Here is a 19,811-nt window from a genome sequence, read left to right as displayed (position 1 = left end):
GGCCTTTCTGGACTAAAATTATGTAAACCTTTAATGGTTAAAAACATTGTTTATTCTGGTGAAAAGACTCTAAGTCTGTGTCACCTTTGAAATTAAGTTTAGCTAATTAAGAGCCGGTTCACACTGGAACACGCAGTACATTCCTGTGCAATTCACATGCAGTTCTGTGCTGAGCAATTCATTTTGAGTGGGCTGAAATCGCACCTCACTGGTTTAAAAGTAGTGCAGACACGACTTTTGGAAACTCACTGTAACCAGATTGCATGATACTTCTGTACCATGTGATCCTGTGCGGGGAAATGCACTGCATTTGAGCACTGCATTTGGGATGTCATTAACTTATTATTGACACCAACTGCAGATTGCAATTGAGTTTGTTTTGAACACAGTGCAGGAAATGCTTACGGAAATCAGGTTTACCAAACTGCGTTGTGGTGTTAACTGGCTCTAAATGGAAACATTTCTTTTATGGCTATATGGCTAAATGTATGTGATGTGCTAATTTAGGAAATGCATGTGATTTCAATGGAGCAGTAGTTTTTAATAAATACAGATCATATCAACAACATTTTTGTTACACAGTGCACAGATGATTGCTTTTTGGCATCCTGCTAACTATAACAGCCTTACTTGAATTTGAAAGAATAGCATAAAATAGGCATTTTTTTTTTTGCAACAGAATAACAGTGTAACAGACTCAGTTTTTTGATTAGTTTGTGTAAATACAAAAATAAAAAGAAAAGTTCTATGGCAAATAAGTGGAACCTTTGGTGTATTCATTTGTGAGGTAAACATACTGTAATTTTGCATTGTTACCTGTTTTATTTGTTTTGGCCAAGAAAATAATTTGAAATACATTTTGTTAGCACAATAGTTTAACAAGAAGGCATGAATGCAATTAGTGTTTATCAAGGGACTGTTATAAAAAAAATTATTGGAGCATTTTAATTTAATATAAATAATGTTTGTTAAACTGTTCTACACAAATGAAAGATTTAAAGCGTATGTATAGCCAAAATGTTTCCTTTTTTAGTTTTTGATACAGTAGGGAAAGGTTAAGACCCTTGTCAAATAGCCACAGACAGCAAAAACCTAACTGGTCATATTTTGCTGCATCTCCTGTCTTAGGCCCCTTTCACACAGGGCAGATTTTACAAGGAGTCCGCTAGCTCAGGGGGGGAATCTATCTGCTGATCCCTGCTGAACAGGTGGATGGGTGGTCCATGTTCGCTCTGTTTATGCACAGCGAACACAGACACAGCCCGCTCTCCTCTATAGGAGGTTGAATGTAATTAGACATCCTGTCTGTTTACACCCAACTGCTAGACAGATCACCCAATCTGCTAGACAAAAGGAGAATCCCTATCCGTCTATTTTGGTGGATCAGATTGGATGGTGGCAGGTGTAAATGGAAACATGTCCATTTATACCTAGCACTCCCTAGAGGATAATGGAGGGTCTGATCAGGTCTGCCTAAAAACTCGATTGGTCTGCTTCTGTGAAAGGGGCTTTAGGGAATCAGGAGAAAATGAGGAAAAATGCCACAAAAAGTTTGCTGTCTGTATCTAGCTGTCCAGATTTCCCTTTATTTCCTGCCTTAGGCATGTAACCAAAAAGTAGAGCAAAATTCACCCAAATGATGGCAGCATTATTTTAAACACCTAAACATTTGTTGCTCTTGGATGATTTACCTTCAACTCCTGTTCTGGTAAAGACTTTAAAATTTTGGATTTTTCATCACTTTTTATCTTTGTCTTGCTGGCAATAATCACCAGGACAAATGCAAAGGATGACACAAATAGCAATACAAGCTTGATAGAGGGTCTAATTCTTCTACATTTTAGCCAATCCCAAAAATCAATACAGTTTTGCCTCTACATACACTTTATCTTTGAAAAGCTGGGAGGAGTATGAGGGGTTAATGTACACTCAAAAGTAAGTCATTTTTATCTTTTGTTAAGAAAAGCTTAAAGTTGGTATTAAACCCAAAAACAAAAATATAAAATATTGCAGCTTACCAATCCTTAAGGTGCCTTTCACATTGATGGTCGGATCAGGTCCACCTTTCAGTTTTTCAGGCGGACCCGATCGGACCATCCATAGACCTCTATGAACCGGAGGGTGTCAGCGGACAAGTGACACCTGCCAGCATCTGATCTAATCCTATACACCAAAAACAGACGGATGGGGATTTGTTCTCCACCCATCTGGCAGATCGGATGAAATGACAGTCGGGTGGAAACGGACAGGTGGTCTGTTTTTATACGAATACCCCATAGGAAAAAGTAGGCTATGTCTGTGTCTGCTCTGCAGGACACAGACATAGATCTGCAGGAGCAGAGCGGACACAGACCTGTCATCCGCTTGCTCAGTGGGGATCAGTGGAGAGATCCCCCACTGAGCAAATGGATCTGATGGTGGGTGTCTGAAAGGGGCCTAAATGTGGGGGCTGCATTTGTTATTTTATGGACTCTTTTTCTTCATTTCCACCTGGTTATCTAGCCAGTAAAACACTCCATGTGAAGAACAGAACAATGGAGACACCTTTGGACAGCAGCATTATTAATCTAGGGAGAAGATAGTGTTTGATGCACTAACAGATTTAGATGGCCCTGGCTAACAAATAAAATGGAACTCCAGCTAACACTATTTAAGCAGGTACAGCAACTTTTTTTGTCTTTTTGGGATAAAGGTTTGATATAAACTAATAAAAGCTGACTATTATAAGTACCCCTGTCAGTGTTAAATGGTTAGTCTCAACCCATCTGCCACTTTTGCTGGACAGCTTAAAATAAGTTAAAAAATAACAGAATTACTGGCTAGATCACCAGGAGAAAATTAATGATAAAAAAAAGCCTGAAAAACCTAATGTAGCCACCACCTCTAAAAACTGATACAGTAAGTAGCAATATAAAACAATTTGTTCTTGTGTTTAATACCACTTTAATAGGCATTATATACTATGACAGCATGTCGAACTAGCTTGCTTACGAATGTAGATGAGGAATCTACTGTTACTGATTGCTGGCCAAGATGCACATATTTAGCCAAAAACTAGTAATCAGAAAGCTGCTAGTCACTAGTACTAGAGATACAGTATGAAAAAAATGCCCCATGTCCTAAGCTTGTCTTTTTACTGCTAAGTACCATAAGCAACCTACAAAAACCCTGAGGTTGGAACACTGGACATGACTTGCTGAAGTGTTAGATGCAGTAAATTGAGGTGATGTGTTGGGAAAGTAAGGGAATCTCAGGCCCGATTTACTGTGAAGAAAACTTGTGGACACTTTAAAAATGCATTTGTGCAGGGTAAAAAATAGAGCTCCCTTTTCACAACTGGATGTTCATTATAAACACTAGCTCACTTCACCGCACTTTCTAGTAATGTTGACCAAGGTCACTTCAGTTTATTTTACTGAACTTCACACTTCAGCGAGGGCTTGTTAAACAGGGGATGCAGCATGCTTTCTGGTGCATTCAGAATATATATGAGATCAGTTCGAGATACTTTAGAGATCATTCTAAGTACTTTCACAGGTTCTTCAGGTTTCTTTCCAACCAACTCCTTCTAAGCTGCATCAAGCTCAGCCAAATTACATATTCCATCCCATTGGCATGCATGGAAAGCAAAGCCCATGTACACATGTCCTAAATCGAGCTTCTGATGATATATGATATACCTCACATATTTGACACACTTTGTAAAAGCATGATTCTCTCTATTACATCTCAGGCAAAGTTTAAATGTAGGGCTGCATCCTCTACAGGTATGTCAACAGTCAATATACTTACAAAATGAATGTAACATTTTTGAGTTAAAGTTGTGCATTATGTTTTTCTGTGCATCCATGCAATTAACTTGTTTAATGACAAAAAAAGAAAAAAATATAGCTAGTTGATAAATGTTGTTTTTGTTGTTAAAAATTGGCACATGACAAATCAAAATCTTGGTCACATTAAGCAATGCACATGATTTTAAGTTGCTGTATTTAACACTGTAATATTCCAACAGCCCTCCATTTGGTATAATCCAGGAACTGTCTTGTACTTCACCAGATTCTCAAAAATTTCTTTGGCTAAGAGACTTTGGAAAAAAAAATACAGAAAACGGTTGCAGAACGCAGTTGTGGAAACCCTATTTCTTCTCTAAGGTTTTCATTCATACAACATACACCAAGGTGAACCCTATTTGGCACTGTATGACATGAACCAAATATAACTCAATCTTTACATGTGCCAGGATGGAACCCACATATCATAGTTGTCATGTAATTAAACTGTTTTCCCCTTATAGTAGTCAAAAAATGTAATTTTACAGTTTCCACAAACAATATGTGAGTTCGTGTGATTAAAATGTTGTATGTGTCGCAATAAAACATAACTGAAAAAATACAAATTTTACTTTTTCTTACAACAGACAGTGAACATGTGAAACACATCATGATGCTTATTTTAGAGAAGTCCAACAATCTAGTTTTGCAACACCATTTTTCTGGCTTTGGTTCATAGTGAAGATTTTCTAGTGAATGAGCGCTTAAACCCTGAAAGTCTACAAATAATCCTCCAGGTGGCAGGCTTGTTTTTCTTTTTAGATAGATAAAAGATTCTCTTGGTTTTCAAACACTGTTCACATTGTCTTAATATACAGAAAAATGAACACAGTTATTTGGTTTTTGTGAAGTCCATAGAAAAAAATGTTTTTGTCTTTTTTTTCTGTTTAGGGCTACTAGCACATACACATGCACACTTAGGTGCTGTGCATTGTATTTGGAAAACTCTTGAACACATGAATAAATTGTTCTGTCCACCTTTCCTTTTTTTTAGGTTTTTTTTTTTTTTTACTTACAAGGCTGATGAACAGACATTTCAAAGAGTTCATTCTCAATGTTTTAGGAATTATCTTCCATTGAATCTGTTAAGGATTCTATTGGGACTCCTGTGCCTGGTTCATGTTGTTTTAATCGTTTTATTGTGTTCTTGAGGGCTTGCCGTTTGTTGCAGAACCACACTCGGACAACTTCCCGGTCATAGTTCAGTTTCTCAGCAATTTCTGTCATTTCCTGTCCTGAAGGGTGTGTGTTCTTCTCAAAATGGGCGTTCAAGATCTCCAGGGCCTGCGGAGTGAATGAAGTGCGCCTCTTGCGTTTTTTTGAAGGCTCGCTGCCGATAAATTCTGTGAGGTTCTGCATACCTGCTCGATGGCGGGCCTCAGCCTCGGCCATCCACCTCTCAAGGACAGGCTTTATCTTCTGGGCACTTTTAGGGGTGATGTCCAGCTTTTCAAACCTGGCAGGATACAAAAGGCCAGGGTTCAGTTTGGCTGTCAGACTGCTAGCTATAGTGTTCTCTTGGGCTTCCTGTGGTAGGAAAAAGTGGCTTCTCAGGATGGTGTGTCTGAGGGGAAAATTGAAAAAGAAGAGTCTTACACTGTTGCTCTGCCAGGGTGGGACTTCCTGCCTGCCTAACTAATGGACTGGCAGAGGTAGTTAACAAGGACAATATGCTTCATTGTAACACATTAGCAGACATGCATGCATGATTTCAAATTTTCAAGCACATAAAGCTATAAACTGATCCTTTACAGCTTGCACAAAAGAAAAAAGAATGGGAGTAGTAACACATTCAAAAAATGCACACAACTATACAGAAAATGTGTTTTCTAATTGTGTAGTTTATTGTCAAAAAATATGTATGATAATGAATTGGGTTAGTGAAAGAACATGCATTTATTATTTTCAAAGGTTTCAAGGATATTACATTTCTATAGAAAATCAAAGCATGATTATGAGCATTTGTGTGTGGAAAACATCCTATACAAACTGGAGATTAGAACTCAATTTATTTCATAGTATATTACTTTGTTGAGTAAGGATGCTCTTTTCTTAAGGTAATGAATCCCCATGCTAGCTCTAGATTAGGCAGCCTTCTCATCTTACCTGCCTGCTGGCTCATAGCCATTACCATATCTATTCACTGCCCGCCTATCATGTTTCACTGCAAAATAATGGCCATGATGGGATGGTGGGAGAGAGCAATGGGACCTCCTGCTGGAGGTTCATCATTGAACTTCTAGAAGGAGCAACTAGAGTATTATGTTGGGATTAGCAAGGCATGATTTTCTAGAAGCAACCTTCATGCTTATAAAACCTCTGCGTATGAAAATGATTCATCATCAGTGCCTAGCTTTCTGACTGTCAGAGAACATGGCTATGCCAGGTTGTACTGCAGGCAAAATAAAATTAGTGGGTGTGGGTTTACATATTTTTTTTCCTCTATTAGGTGGACTCTGGGAATAATGTATTTTCTTAACTTAGCTAAGTACAATATGTACCAGTCTATCCAGAATTGCCAAGCCCTAAAATATAACTGCATGTTAATTTCATGGACAACCAAAAGTAGTAAGTAGAAAAATGTTGTATCTCTGAGATTTCATTAATTACACTTCTCTGCAGTAGAAGGCATTCTCTTACAGCTTTTATGAAATTATTTTATATCTGAATCTATCATGGTATGTGAAATTTTTGCATGCCTGTGGTTTTTGATCAGAACTCATAATTTTGGTCATGGTATCTCATGTCTGGAGTTCCTGAGAAATATAAGAAGCTGACACCCAACTAAACTTGTTGACAACCCTATATAATTCAAGCAACATTTTTGGTCATTCTGGATTTTAATGGTAACAAAAAATAACAATTTCAAAACCTCCCTTAGAGAGTAAGCCTCTAAAAGAGAAGAGTGGCTGTGGAATAAATGCTTACAATAGCTTTACAGTTGTTTGCAAGTCTGTTTACAGTTCACTTCAGCTGTATCTGTAAATTTCTCTGCTGACTTAAAGGGTCAGTTCGATTTCTTTTATGTGTGAATGAAGGACTTGCCAGTCCCATTGTTCTGTAGACTAACTATGAATTTGAACTAGCTTCACATTCCTGTGAATGTAATCTTTTACTTGTTCTGTTTTTTTTTTTTTATAAAAAATCCAACATAACTTTTCATTTTAGTATTATGGTGTCACATATTCTAGAGTACACAAATTATATGATTTGTCAGCAAATGTTTCTCTTATATAGAAATGTTATTTGTGCTTGTTTATGTATAAGTAATAAAAATACAGTTGCTACTTTTCACCTTATTTGTTTTTTATTACTTTGTTTAAAAAGTCCAGTTTTGTTGAGAAAAAAAAACATTCCCCACTGGGTGATCAATGTGCATTGAAAAGATTTTAACAAATGTTGTTGTAGATTCCTACCTTTTGTTATTTAAAAAAAAACATGTTTGTTTGTCTGTGTCTATGTGGAAAGTGAATCTGTATGGGAGTGGTTTCATAATTATCAGTCAGCTGCTGCACTTGCAAGGTTCTAATGAGGAAAATTGCAGGGTCTGCATCCCTTTAGAAGTGATTTCCTATTGGGAGTATCTCACCAAAAATTACATTTGTGTTGCAGGAGATGCCTGAAATCTGATCTGATCTGTATCTTAGTGCAGGGAAAATCAGTAAGCCAATCAGAGACGCAGGAAATTATGTTTCTGGGGGGGCTGCTGACTCCCATAAAACAATAATATGCAATCTCCTAGATTGTAAGCTTGAAAGAGCAGGGCCCTCGATCCCCTCATGTTTTGCATTGTATTGTTATCGTTCTGTCACATGTTCTGTCCCCCTTTGTAATGTACAGCGCTGAGTGAACTATTGGCGCTTATAGTATAATAATAATAATAAAAAAATGTAGGGTTTTTTGTACATTTTCCCTGAATGTGATTCTGTATTCATCAAATTCACTAAACTCTGGAAAAAGTGCTGCTTTTCTTGCAAAGCGAACAGCTGATTTGCCTTTAGTAAATCAGTGCCGTAGTAAGTATGACAAATTAAGACCTTTCTACGCCAAATCATGATTGGTTCTCTATAAAGAGAAAGTGTTTCCATCAACCTTCTGAAAATGCTAGATGTTTGGTTGTCATACTGAGCCTACTTAGCGAGCCCCTGATCTACAATAATGGTATGATGTATGATGTATGGAGCCCCAGGTATATATCTCTTGACAGAGTCCCTTTGAAAAGAAATGTACAGTATATGATTAGTTAGAATGGGTAATGCTGAAATATTTTCTACTCTTTTTAAAGTACGTTAGCTTCTTTAGTGAGTGCCAAGAGCTATTATTATTAAAATGGAGTAACCCAAAGTAAGCAATCAAATTTATTTTTTTCCTCATTTTTGTCCTCATTCCTCTTTGCATTCTATGTTAGATTAATGTATATTTCTCATATTAAAGTGATTGCAAAGCTTGAACTTATATTTTTAAATAACAAACATGTCATACTTATCTGTTCTGTGTAATTGTTTTGCACAGAGCAGCCCCAAGCCTCATCTTCTGAGGTCCCTAGCTGGAACACTTGGTTCCTCCTCTTTTTTTTCTGCCCCATAGAAAACCACTCTCTATGGGGGCATACGTATGGGCTTGGTCCCAAGTAGGGCTATGTGGGTCCATAGACACACACATTGTGGCTTGGCCCCACCCCTGCTCACTTCTCATAGGCTTTGACTGACAGGAGCGGGAGCCAATGGCTCCCACTTCTGCCAAGTATCCTGTGAGAAGAAAGAGAGGAGAAGAAATGTTGCAGACAGGCACAGCCCTGGATCGAGATCAGGCTCAGGTAAGTGTTTATGGGGGGCTGGGGAGGAGCAACATTTGAAAGGTTTTTTTTTAACCTTAATGCAGAGAATTCATTAAGGTAAAACACTTTTCACATTTATAACCACTGATAAGTTATTAATGGATGGCACTAAAGTTAGCCATAGATGGATTGAAATTTGATCCATCTATGACCATATCCACTTGACAGAAGTCAAACAATTGACCTCTGTCAAACAAGACTGCTGGAAAATTTTCATTTGATCAGCAAGTGCAGCCAATCATCTGCAATGATGATCAGGGTATTCTGACAGAGGGGGGGTCCCGCTATCTGAATATAATAGCATGGTGGGAAAGATTCCTCCACCTCACTCGCTGTTTGAGTGAAAAAAAAACATCTATGCCTAGCCTAAATTCAGGAATAGAGTTCATAGAGAAGTGATCTTGCTTACTCAGTGTCATTTTAAAAGCATCATGGGCCCCTGGGCAAGGTAAAGCATTGGGGCCCCTACCAAGGAGATGGTGACCTGCAGTGTGTTAAACGTGCAGTGGCAAAATGTGGGTGTGGCTAAATGATGCTACATATTGGACATGGCTTTTAAATCTGATTAGAAACAACAAATAAGGACAACCAGGGAATTATCCCAAATTAAATTAGTCTCCTGTACACACTATCCCGCCCCATACACTGCCCTCCTGTATACACTGTCCCTCACTGTATTTTTAATTATTTACATTTTTTCTTTTTTTCTTTTTTTACAATTTTTTACATTTTCTTTGACATCATCAGTGATCTAAACAGTCTTCTGATGTCTTATTTTGGGACAGAGAAAGAAGCTAGATATAAATTCCCCAATCCCTTTCTCTGCAATCTCAACTGCACTGGAGGTGAATGAATAGAAAGCACTCTGAGGCTGCCTGTTCATTCACAAACTGAAACATATTAAATGCAGTTTACTATGCTTCAGCTATTAATGAACACAGTGGGTGATTGGTACCCATCACTCATTGTGCTCATTAGGAAAATGAAGGGGCCAGTAAGTATGATATATTTTCTTCCCCCCTTCCCCAGCTCTCCATCTGGAGATTCCCTGTGTCCCGCAGGAGCTGGGTGTAGCAGAGGGAAGCAAAGAGGGGGTGAGCACATTGCATGGCAGGCATACAGCATTGGGCACACTGCAGGGGCACAGGCATCAGGGGGAATAGCATATGGACAGATTGAGTGATCAGTGCAGCAGGTGGTGGAAATGACTGAAACCAATCTTCTGCATGGCTCTTCTTGCAGCAGATGAAAGTTGGCGGGAGGGAGGAGTAGATGCTGGCTTTCAGCTGCTGCAGGGAGAGCCACACAAAAGATTGGTTCCAGAAATATCCCCTAGCCTCTGCACTGATCACCCTCTCTGTCCATTTGCAATTCTTTCTGCAGCTAGAGTCCAGATTTGGGCATTAAAGATTGCAGTGCTGGGACAAGGTATTTTAGAACCCAAGCCAAAAAAGGTCAAAGCACCTCCCCCTATGACCTGTAGCAGCATACAGTGCAGGTCCTGCTTTTTTCCACCCCTCTCCAGCTGAAGTGCCCTAAAAGGCCACCTCTTCTGCCTACCCCTACGCCCAGGCCTGACTGAGTGGCTGCCTAGCCATCTGTATTTGTAGCAGTTAAAAGTTCACACCCTGTCTGGTAATAAGGCTGTAAAACCATCAAAACCCAGTAGCCTGCAGTGATTTTTGCAGGTAATGTCCTCTCACTGAGAGTGAGACCAGAGACTGATATTTTGTAATCTGTCATTAGTAAACTTTGTTGTTCCTTCTTTTTTATTGTCTGAGTATGTGCTATTTCACTGTTACTATGAAGAGAGACTTAAATCACATACATAAACAGTTTCCTTGGGCTCATTGCAAATTAACTTAAAGTGCTTCTAAAGTCTCAAGGTTTTACATTAATACACTAAGGTAAAAAAACCTTCTGTGTCACAGACTCTCCCCCTCCTCCTCCTTATATTTACCTGAGCCCCATTGTGATCCAGCGCTGTGCTCAAGAGCTACAGCTTTCCCAGCTCTGTCCCTCAGTGAGGATTGGCTCCTACTCCTGTCAATCAAATCCAGTGACAAGGGAGAGGGGCCAAGCCAACCTGTTTGTGTCAATAGATACAGGCGGGGAGGCTCGGGAGTTAGCCCACATGAGTGCCCCCATTGAAAGCTTCTTTCTATGGGGGCACCGGATGGGGGGAGGAGCCAAAAGTGCTAGCAGGGGACTGAGAAGAAGAGGAATAGGGCTGCTCTGTGCACAACCAGTATGACATATTTATTATTTTAGTAAAAAATTAAGATTTATTATTACTCTAAGATGAACAGTGCCAGGCAATTTTATTAGTCTGATCATTACATTCTGAGATCAAGTGCCATAGCACTACAATGCAAAGCTTTACTCTATGAACAAAAATATATCTTTAGAGCTGTTTAATAGACCTTTTTCACAAACTATTTTTTTATCTGACAATGTTGCAGGAAGATTTTTCAGATCTGAAAACATTTACAACATTTTCTCATCCCTGAGAAGTTTCGGTTAGGAAGGGACAAAGACTCATGCACCCTGCAGGTTACAGATATTAGGCTTATATGTAAATTGTATGTTTAATAATGAGACAAATTTATACTGTTTTGAAAGTAATATTTCACATAATAAATCATGTCCTAGAAATGGAACACAATAGCAAGCACATTTTAGAAACAATTACTTAGTAATAAAAGTCATTGTGCTTAGGTTTTAATATTAGTGCTTAATCTATGTAAGATAAAATCTGCTAAATCATTACTAGGCATAAAGGGAGGTAGCATTTAGATCATTGGTGTTCCCTATCTATGTTGATTCTTCACTACGTGATATTTGCTATAACAATATACAAGTCATGAAACAAATTTCCCAGCAGTGGTATCCTTGTATAGACTGAATAAAGGTTATTTTCTACAGGGAGGTATCTTATAAGAAAAAACAGTAGGGGATGCCATAGAAGTGAGAGGATCCTATGGAGCTTTTTGTATTTAACAACAATCAATGGGTTTTATGGAAAATCATTGAGAAAAATGTGAGCTGCAAGCTCACTACCCCATACTGATGTTATTTATAACCTTATTCTTAAACTGCGGGAAAAGTACACTTCTGTTCTACAGGGAATACATTAAAAATCTAAAGAGCGGATAAAGAGATGGAGTATTTCACGGATCACCAAGAACAAAATCCACTTAAATGAGCTGAGATTTGGTTGGCTTTTTGTGGAAGACTCCAAGGTCTTTAGAAACAATGAAAAGCTCTTGGAAGTATCTATTGCTTTACTCATAAAGTTTATTGCAACAATGTACTGTAGGATATATATGTATATACAAAGTACGATCAATACACATGCTAAAATAAGGGGTATCTGTAGTCTTAGTAAACCAGACCTGCTATGAGGTTCAATAGTACATTTATGTGTCTCAAAGGGGAATACTTATACTATTTACAAAATGATTAATTTTTATACTAGAAAGATCGTCCTTTGCTTTTATAATAAGAATGCTCCAATATTTAGTTATTTAGATATTGTGTTTAGTTCACCAGGGGCTTTATTACAAATTTGTTGTTCCACTCTAAGATGTTCATAGGCAATAATGAATGTTTTGGATAGGGTTAATTACCATCACAGTGGGGTTGATTTACCAAAGGAATTTCCCCCAGAGCTAAGTGAATGCAGTGACATTTTATTTTGAAAAGAATATCCAATAATGTGGAAGAAAAATTAAAAAAGAACACCATTATTGTTTGCACATAATTTGGATGATGGAAGTCAGCAGAGTTTTCCATCATTCGCTAAGCTTCATTCCCTTACAAAGTGTAACTTCCCTAAGAAAGTGAACCATATATTTGCCTTTACTAAATCAATCCCAAAATACCTGCACTAAACAGGAAAATACTCCCTGGAACTATGAAAGACTTGGTCATGCAGATTTTGCGAAAGTGACTCTCATACATTCTAAAACTGGTGAAGAATGTTCAAAATTCATGTCAAGAACTTGTACTTGAATTTGAGTCATATTGCGCCACTTTTAGAGACACTTTCACAAAATCTGTCTGAGCCAGTTTTTCTCCTCTATGCCAAAAGAGAATTGGTCTTAATTAGCTCCACTTTTACATTGGGACTATTCAGTGTGACTCAATGTAAAGGTTGCACATTCAATGAGACACAATGTAAAAGTGATGCATTTTAGAACTATCTAAATTTGGAACACAAGTTGCTGTCAGATACAAAAATGTTGCAAATGCTTCATGAATTTGGCACAATACAAGTGGGATTACCACCAGAAAAATGGCTTTATTGAATTCCCCCCTACTGTCTGGTGCAAATTGTTCAGCTTGTGTTTTAATATAAAACATCCTTTCTGCTAAGAGTACTTCAAACTATAAATCAGTTAGGTTGAATTGGTTTTGGATAAAGGTATGTGTTTTTATAGGTGGGAATTATCAGAGTGGATATTTTAACATGTTTAATGGAATAAAACGGATTGCTAATATGGGTTTGTGACTTTAAGAAACAGCTATAGGTATGATAACAGTTGTATATAGACTTCAACCCTTTCTATGCCCTCTGCCTCTATGACTAAGCCCTAGTTTATGTGTGTGTGTGTGTGTGTGGGAGGGGGGTAGAAGTAAAGGTGATTGTTGAGGTTTAAATGGTCATATGGCAAACTGAACCTGTGCTCTATTGATAGTGGAGTGCCAAACTGCGTGATGACCTTTGGACGTACAAAGGACATGAAGTGTCCCAAGTTTGATACCATGCAATAATTGGTACAAACACTCCTGGAATTGGAATCATACAAATCTAGGGTATAGCTGTAAAGATGCACCACCAGTGTATACAGTGCAGGAGCAAAAGGGACAATTATAAAACTTGGAGAAGCCTAAATTATGATAACTAAATTTATGTTGCAGAAGTATAAAAACAGTTCTACTATTAGACTGGGCACCCACTGGGGAGTAATGAAAAACGTTCCCTTTTTCTCCTTCTACTCATGGTATGTTATGCAATGTGATCATTGTAACATAATTGGAAGGTGTGTCCTCCCTCTTTGGCTCGGACCCAACCTAATAGAATATCTGCTTTATTTTGCTTCTGTACAGGAGCAAGATCTACTTTATTTTATTTCTGACTAGCGGCACACAATTATACATTACCATTACAACTTTTATCGGTGTAGTATACATGCATTATATACAGAATGTATTTAGAGATCTAAGAGATAAGTATTTACTAGACTAATAATGCTGACAACATATAGTAAAGGACCCCCAGGTCCACATGACAAGGGTATACCAATGGGATAGATATATAGGGGTATCTAAAGATGGAATTATATTAAATAACTTGTGGCTGAGAAGGATCATGTGGGATCAACAAAGTAAATGAAAGAAATGCATAGGTAATTAACCCCTAAGAACAAATATGCATGTCTAGTTAGGCACGTGCAATTGATTATCACTAGATAATTTCACATTACAAACATTTACCGTAAGTTAATGTTGAGTTTGTTATATGTGAATGCTAATTATTTTTTGTAGTATTGTTTTTTTTTTTAAGCTGTGAACAATTTTAAGCTTAATTTTAAGTATTTGTTTGCAGTCATTATAATATGCAAAGTGTAACTATAATACTGCCTATTTGACAGACATAGTTCTTATTCACAAGAAGAAATAGCAAATTCTGTAAGGTAGTACATGCAGAACTACTAAATATTCATGCAGTATATGAAAAACTGATGAGAGGTGAAGCAGATGTAGCATAAAAGTCCTTACCTACAGATTGCAGATTGACTATAGGCTGGACCCTCTGTTGCACTCAAAGCCTGGCCCACTTGTGTTTGCGTCAGGCCAAGGGAAAGACGCCGTATTTTAAATGCTTTAGCAAACTCTCGGATTTCTTCCAGATTTACTCCGTCAACTTCAGTACTGGCTGTCTGCGGATCTTAACAAAGAAAGAAGGGCCATGTATGAAGTAGCTGAAATTTATTTTGGTACATTACTAATGCTTATATTAATAGATTCTCATATAGTAAGTAGTTATATCACCAGGTGCTTCTCATTTTCTAACCTGCACCAAAAATATGACAGCTGTCATTATATAGGTTTTCACATGCTACAAACCAACTTTCCATTTTGCTTATAAATTGTGCCCTAAAATTGTTAGATTGAAAACAAATCAAATTATTATACTATAGTGTGCAATTGCAAGAGCAAATAAAGAGTAAATAATAAGCGAATAAAAAGTATCCTCTTTTCTTTGCATTGCTTCCTTTGTGGGAAATACCTGGTGTTTCTGCCAGTCTCTCTGTTTTCCTACTAAAAACTTGACCACACTAGGCATGAGAGCAAGCATGGTCAATGCTGATGACCCCTCCCACACACACACACACACAGCCAAAAAAAAAAAAAAGATGGCGCCCGCTAATTTGCGCTTAAACCCCCAGGACCCCAGGTGTGGTTTTCCCAGTTCAGAGGAGGGATCCTATATGTGACCAGACCCTTATACAGCACACCCCTTGAGGGACCTCTGATTGACATCTTAAGCGCCCAGACCGATAGCGGATGTGATTTCTACACCAGGCTGCACCTCTTTAGATGGGAGAACCTCTGGCTGATTGATGAGTAATGCACATTAAGATTGCGTTTCTGGTGAGTTTGCAATCTTACTATTTTACCGCACACCACCGGAGTATTATTATTGCCCACACCAGGGCCACACAGATTTATTGCTGAACTGTCCAATCTATCTACTGTTGGGAATCTATATCTCTACACCCTTTATGGGACGGATATACTATTCACATTATTAATCATATTTTGTGTGGACTGCTAGTTAATGAGTTATCCTTTATTAGCATCACAGTGTATATATTATGCATACACATTTCACCATGTTTTAGCGCTGCACTATTTTTATTTTATAGTGTCCTGCTGTTTATCCTCCCCCAGCTCATTATGCAGCTGATATCAAAGGGTATATGATCAATTTTAAAAAAGGGAAAAAAAGGTATTTATCATTTTTTTATATGCATGCACAAATGGTTCTCCTTTCATTTCTATTTTATACTAAAATAGAAATACATATACTTTAGTAAATCTCAGAATTTTCTCCTTCATGTTACTTTGGACAATGTAATTTCTATTTTAATTTTATCATATTACTGGCAAAATACAGTATTTACCACATCATATGTTCTTATTGAGTACATCTTTCAGCAAAGCAGCTTGTGTCTCTAATTGTAGATACATAGGTGAGGAAGATTCCTTTGGTGCCAGATAATGCTGTCAATTTAAGACTTATCAAGGGAAATGACATAGCTGCTGGAAGCCAAAAGTTTTTTTTTTCCAGTAACTGATCCTTGACTAGAAAATATATTTTTGTAACGGTTCATAAATGTGTGGCAAGTACCAGTTTTAAAGCTTGACTTCAGACAGCTAAGTAAACCGTTGAAATACATTACAGTGAATTGTATTAACGGCTAAATGGTTTTTTTTTTCATTGTTTTAGCCAGTCTTGTTATGTACCAGAAATCTTTACCATGTTTTGGACTTCCACTGTTGTTAATCAGTACAGTTTGGTCCAATATACATTCCCCAGCCTGCTGATTAGATGGTGGTGGAGCAGTAGCAAACTGATGATCAATCAACATGCTCATTCTGCTCTCTTGTCAGGTCAGCTAGTTCCCAGTGTTAGGGTGACAGCACTGTGGAGTAGATTTACTAAAACTGGTGCACACAAAATCTGGTGCAGCTCTGCACAGTTACCAATCAGTCACTAACGTCAGCTTGTTCAATTAAGCTTTGATAATAAAACATGGAAGCTGATTGGTTTCTGTGCACAACTGCACCAGGTTCTGTGTGCACCACTTTTAGTAAATCTCCCCCATGTTCCCTGTGTTAGATTGCAATAAAGTGTGATTGGTTCCTTGTGCTGATCATCCATCTTTAAGTTTTAAAAATGCTGTTCTGGGCTTGATATATACCAGCCTAGTTACTTACACTGGTTGCACTTTAGAATACACTTAAATATTTTTAATCAGTAGAGAATTATGTAAATTGTTTTAAATACAGTATCTGCTTGGAGTTATGAACCATATTTATAAAGCAGGTGAATCGTCCTGTGTACATTTTTAAATTGCAGTGATTGTTTGGTAATTGTCACATCCACTGCTTTATAAATATGCCCCCCAGTGTGTGTGTATGCTCTATGTATCACCACATATATTAGAAATTGCCTATGCCACCAGTGATTGGTTCTCTGATTGTAAGCAATGAAATATGGATTCTTTACTAGGAAGGAAAAAAAAATCACTATTCTGAATGCACAATTATTTATCATGCAGCCCATGCAGAGCTCAACAAGTAGCGTTCTGTGATCTAGATCTTAAATCAGTTGATTGCACACTTAAAGTTAGCAGCTCCCACTATCTGTAGTTAGGGGTGACCTCCTGGTTCTTATCAATGGAAAGTTTAACCCAAACTATAGCTGCGAAACATTCAGTGAACAGATTAACTAAATAGCCAGATTTGGCATGTTCGATACCCGGCATGGTACCTTCCCCATGTTGAGGACATGTGGGGGGATGCATGCTCTCTGCCCTTCCCTTTCCTGTCCAGCCGGACTCCATTCCAGGATAAAGAAACCCTCAGTGCTTTTTTTTTTGCATGAACCCCCCCCCCCCATATATACCAGACCGCATGCCCTGCACAAGAAAAATTAAAAAAAAACTGTTTGGCTTCTCCCAAAATCTACACCAGACCATTATTCTAAATTTGGGTCTGGTTTTGATTTTTAATGGGGACACAGGCAATGAATACAAAGAACTGCATGTGGGGTCGCCCCCAAATATGTACTAGACTCTTATTCTTGATAAGGGCCTAGTGTGGATTTGGAGGGGGACCCCAGGCAAAAAAATTATGTGCCCCCCAAAAACCAATACCATAACCTTATCCAGGCATGTAGACTGACTGACTAGGAAAAGGACAGGCAGTGAGTGTGTACCTCCATGAACCATACTAAGCCACATGCCCTCATACCTGGAAGGAGGGTTCCTCTTGGCATGTTGATGGGGATGATGGAACAAGGGCCTCATCCCATCATCCCTGGGTCTGCAAGGCCAACTAATCAAAATCTGAAAGCCCCCATTAGAGGTTGGGGCACCAGATATCTGCCTCCCAGATGAAAGAGCAATGGGTACATAGCACCATTATTACTCATTCATATAAAGAAGTGAAAAACAGATAAATCCTTTATTAAAAAAAAAAGAGCCCACGGTGTAAATACATCATTGATCACATTGTCCAGTGATGTAGGTCCATTGTCAATCATGATGTACAATTCCCTGATGATCCACCGACAGAATAAACTGTGCTGACAATCATCTTCTGCCGTACTCTTGTCACAAACGATAGCTCCCTGGCGAGCTACTGAATGCCAAGCCATGAATACCAAACAAGCCTCTGGTAAGCTGCAATACAATATTTTTTTGTTTGGGGGTTTAATACCCATTTAACCACTTTTCCCCTTTGGAGAAACTATGTACATCCAGAATGTGATGGGTTTAAAAAAAGTTCATGGCTACAGCTATAATGCAGGGAGCTGAAGAGCCCTTCTGCACTTCCCTACTAGACCCCCCCCCCCCCCAATGGTTCCTGAGCTCTCCTGCTCTGTTAGCAGGAAGAGACTAAAGAATAACTGTTTCCAGATCTCCTCTGTTGTCATTGATTTCCAATGAGTTCAGCTCTGAGCATTTCTAGCTTCAAAGCTGTCATTCCATGGCTGCTGTGGCTGGGGAAACAGCTTATCAAGAACTATTTGTGCTTAATTAGCTGCAGTGGAGGGTAGGGGAGACATTGGAGCTCCAATACACCCCTGATGTCTCCAAAAAGAGGATTTTTTACCTTCCTCATACATAAGGGGCTTATTATCTGCCTTGTGATAGGAATAAAGCTGAATAAAAAAAAATGTATTATAATAAACACACATGGGTATGTGAACAGCAATTGCACAACACATGTTATATATCAGCACAAACATCGAAGTGAGAACAATAATTCTAGGGCCATCTTTTATTGTTAATTTGTTTACTGATGAGCTATAAAGACATTTAAAAGGAAATTGCAGATGTACAGAGTTTTGACACTTAACAAATTTGCATCCATTCACTTTACACTACCTCAGCTTTTATTATTTACAAAATATTGAGTATTAAATTGTGTTTGTGTGAAATAAAATAAATTTTATTGTATTTTTCCTGAAAATAAAAAATTGATAAACAGTTATGAAAATATCCTGTGCCATAAAAATTGCAAACACTATATTCTTATTCTACCATGCCTTTTCTTTCAGAAAATGAACTTTGTTTTGGTATGGGGCTAAGTAATTTTATAGACAAAAATGCAGATTTTAACATGTGTGCAGAAAAATTTAAAAACATTCTCTAGAAAGGAACTAATTAACAGTGGACAAAACCAAAAAATGAATGCGGCCACCACAATTTAAAAATGGGTAAGCTGCAATATATTATATTTTACAATTTAATACCATTTTAAGGTTTGCCAAATATATGAAAATTCTCCCTTTTAATGATGGGCAATGAGACAGCTGCCTGTCCTCACTGTGCTGCAGCAGAGAAAAGTCAGGATGACAGTGTGTACTACTTAACTGTAGCAAAGTGGGGTCTCCCATTTGGCCCTTTGGAAGGACTATAAAAATCTCAGAGCTGATTGTACAGAAATACAAATCTTTTGACAGGTAAATGAACACACAACAGCACAAAGCATCTTGCTACATTGATATTATGTGATCTAATTGCTTACCATGTAAGGGCAGCTTCACACTGCCCCACTGCTCTTTGTCTCCCTTGCGGACTCAGAGCAGTGTACCCTTGTTTGTCCAGTTTGTTAGCTGTACTTTCCCATAGACTTCTATTATGTCCTGTGATTTTGGTGCACTTTCAGAAAATGCACCAAAACCACGAGACATAATAGAAGTCTATGGGAAAGTTCAGCTGACCCATATGAAGAGCAGTGAACTGGTGTGAGGACACCCTAATATCTAATAAAGAATGTCTCCCATTCTGATGTTGATTATAGGTGTTCCTGCTGGATACCTGGGTTCAGTTTTTAACATA

At 38.1% G+C, this 19,811-nt stretch overlaps 1 protein-coding gene across 2 annotated transcripts in view; it reads right to left on the bottom strand.

Annotated features, from left to right (window-relative positions):
• Positions 1-520: 520 nt before the first annotated feature.
• Positions 521-19,811, bottom strand: part of POU6F2 (POU class 6 homeobox 2) — a 584,773-nt gene continuing 565,482 nt past the window's right edge. For both annotated transcript variants that reach the window (XM_089687113.1, XM_089687120.1), the window contains 2 exons: positions 14,452-14,620; positions 521-5,394 (listed from right to left, as the gene is read on the bottom strand). In XM_089687113.1, coding sequence (XP_089543239.1) covers positions 4,890-5,394; positions 14,452-14,620 — 674 coding nt within the window. In that variant the 3' untranslated portion in view covers positions 521-4,889. The remainder of the gene's footprint in view (positions 5,395-14,451; positions 14,621-19,811) is intronic.

This window comes from Staurois parvus, unplaced genomic scaffold, assembly GCF_062004578.1.
Source record: "Staurois parvus isolate SC_StPar_1 unplaced genomic scaffold, SC_StPar_1.0 ptg000020l, whole genome shotgun sequence".
Lineage (NCBI taxonomy): Eukaryota > Metazoa > Chordata > Amphibia > Anura > Ranidae > Staurois > Staurois parvus.
The sequence above is the reverse complement of the archived record's forward strand: the minus strand, read 5'-3'. Positions and strand labels throughout refer to the sequence as shown.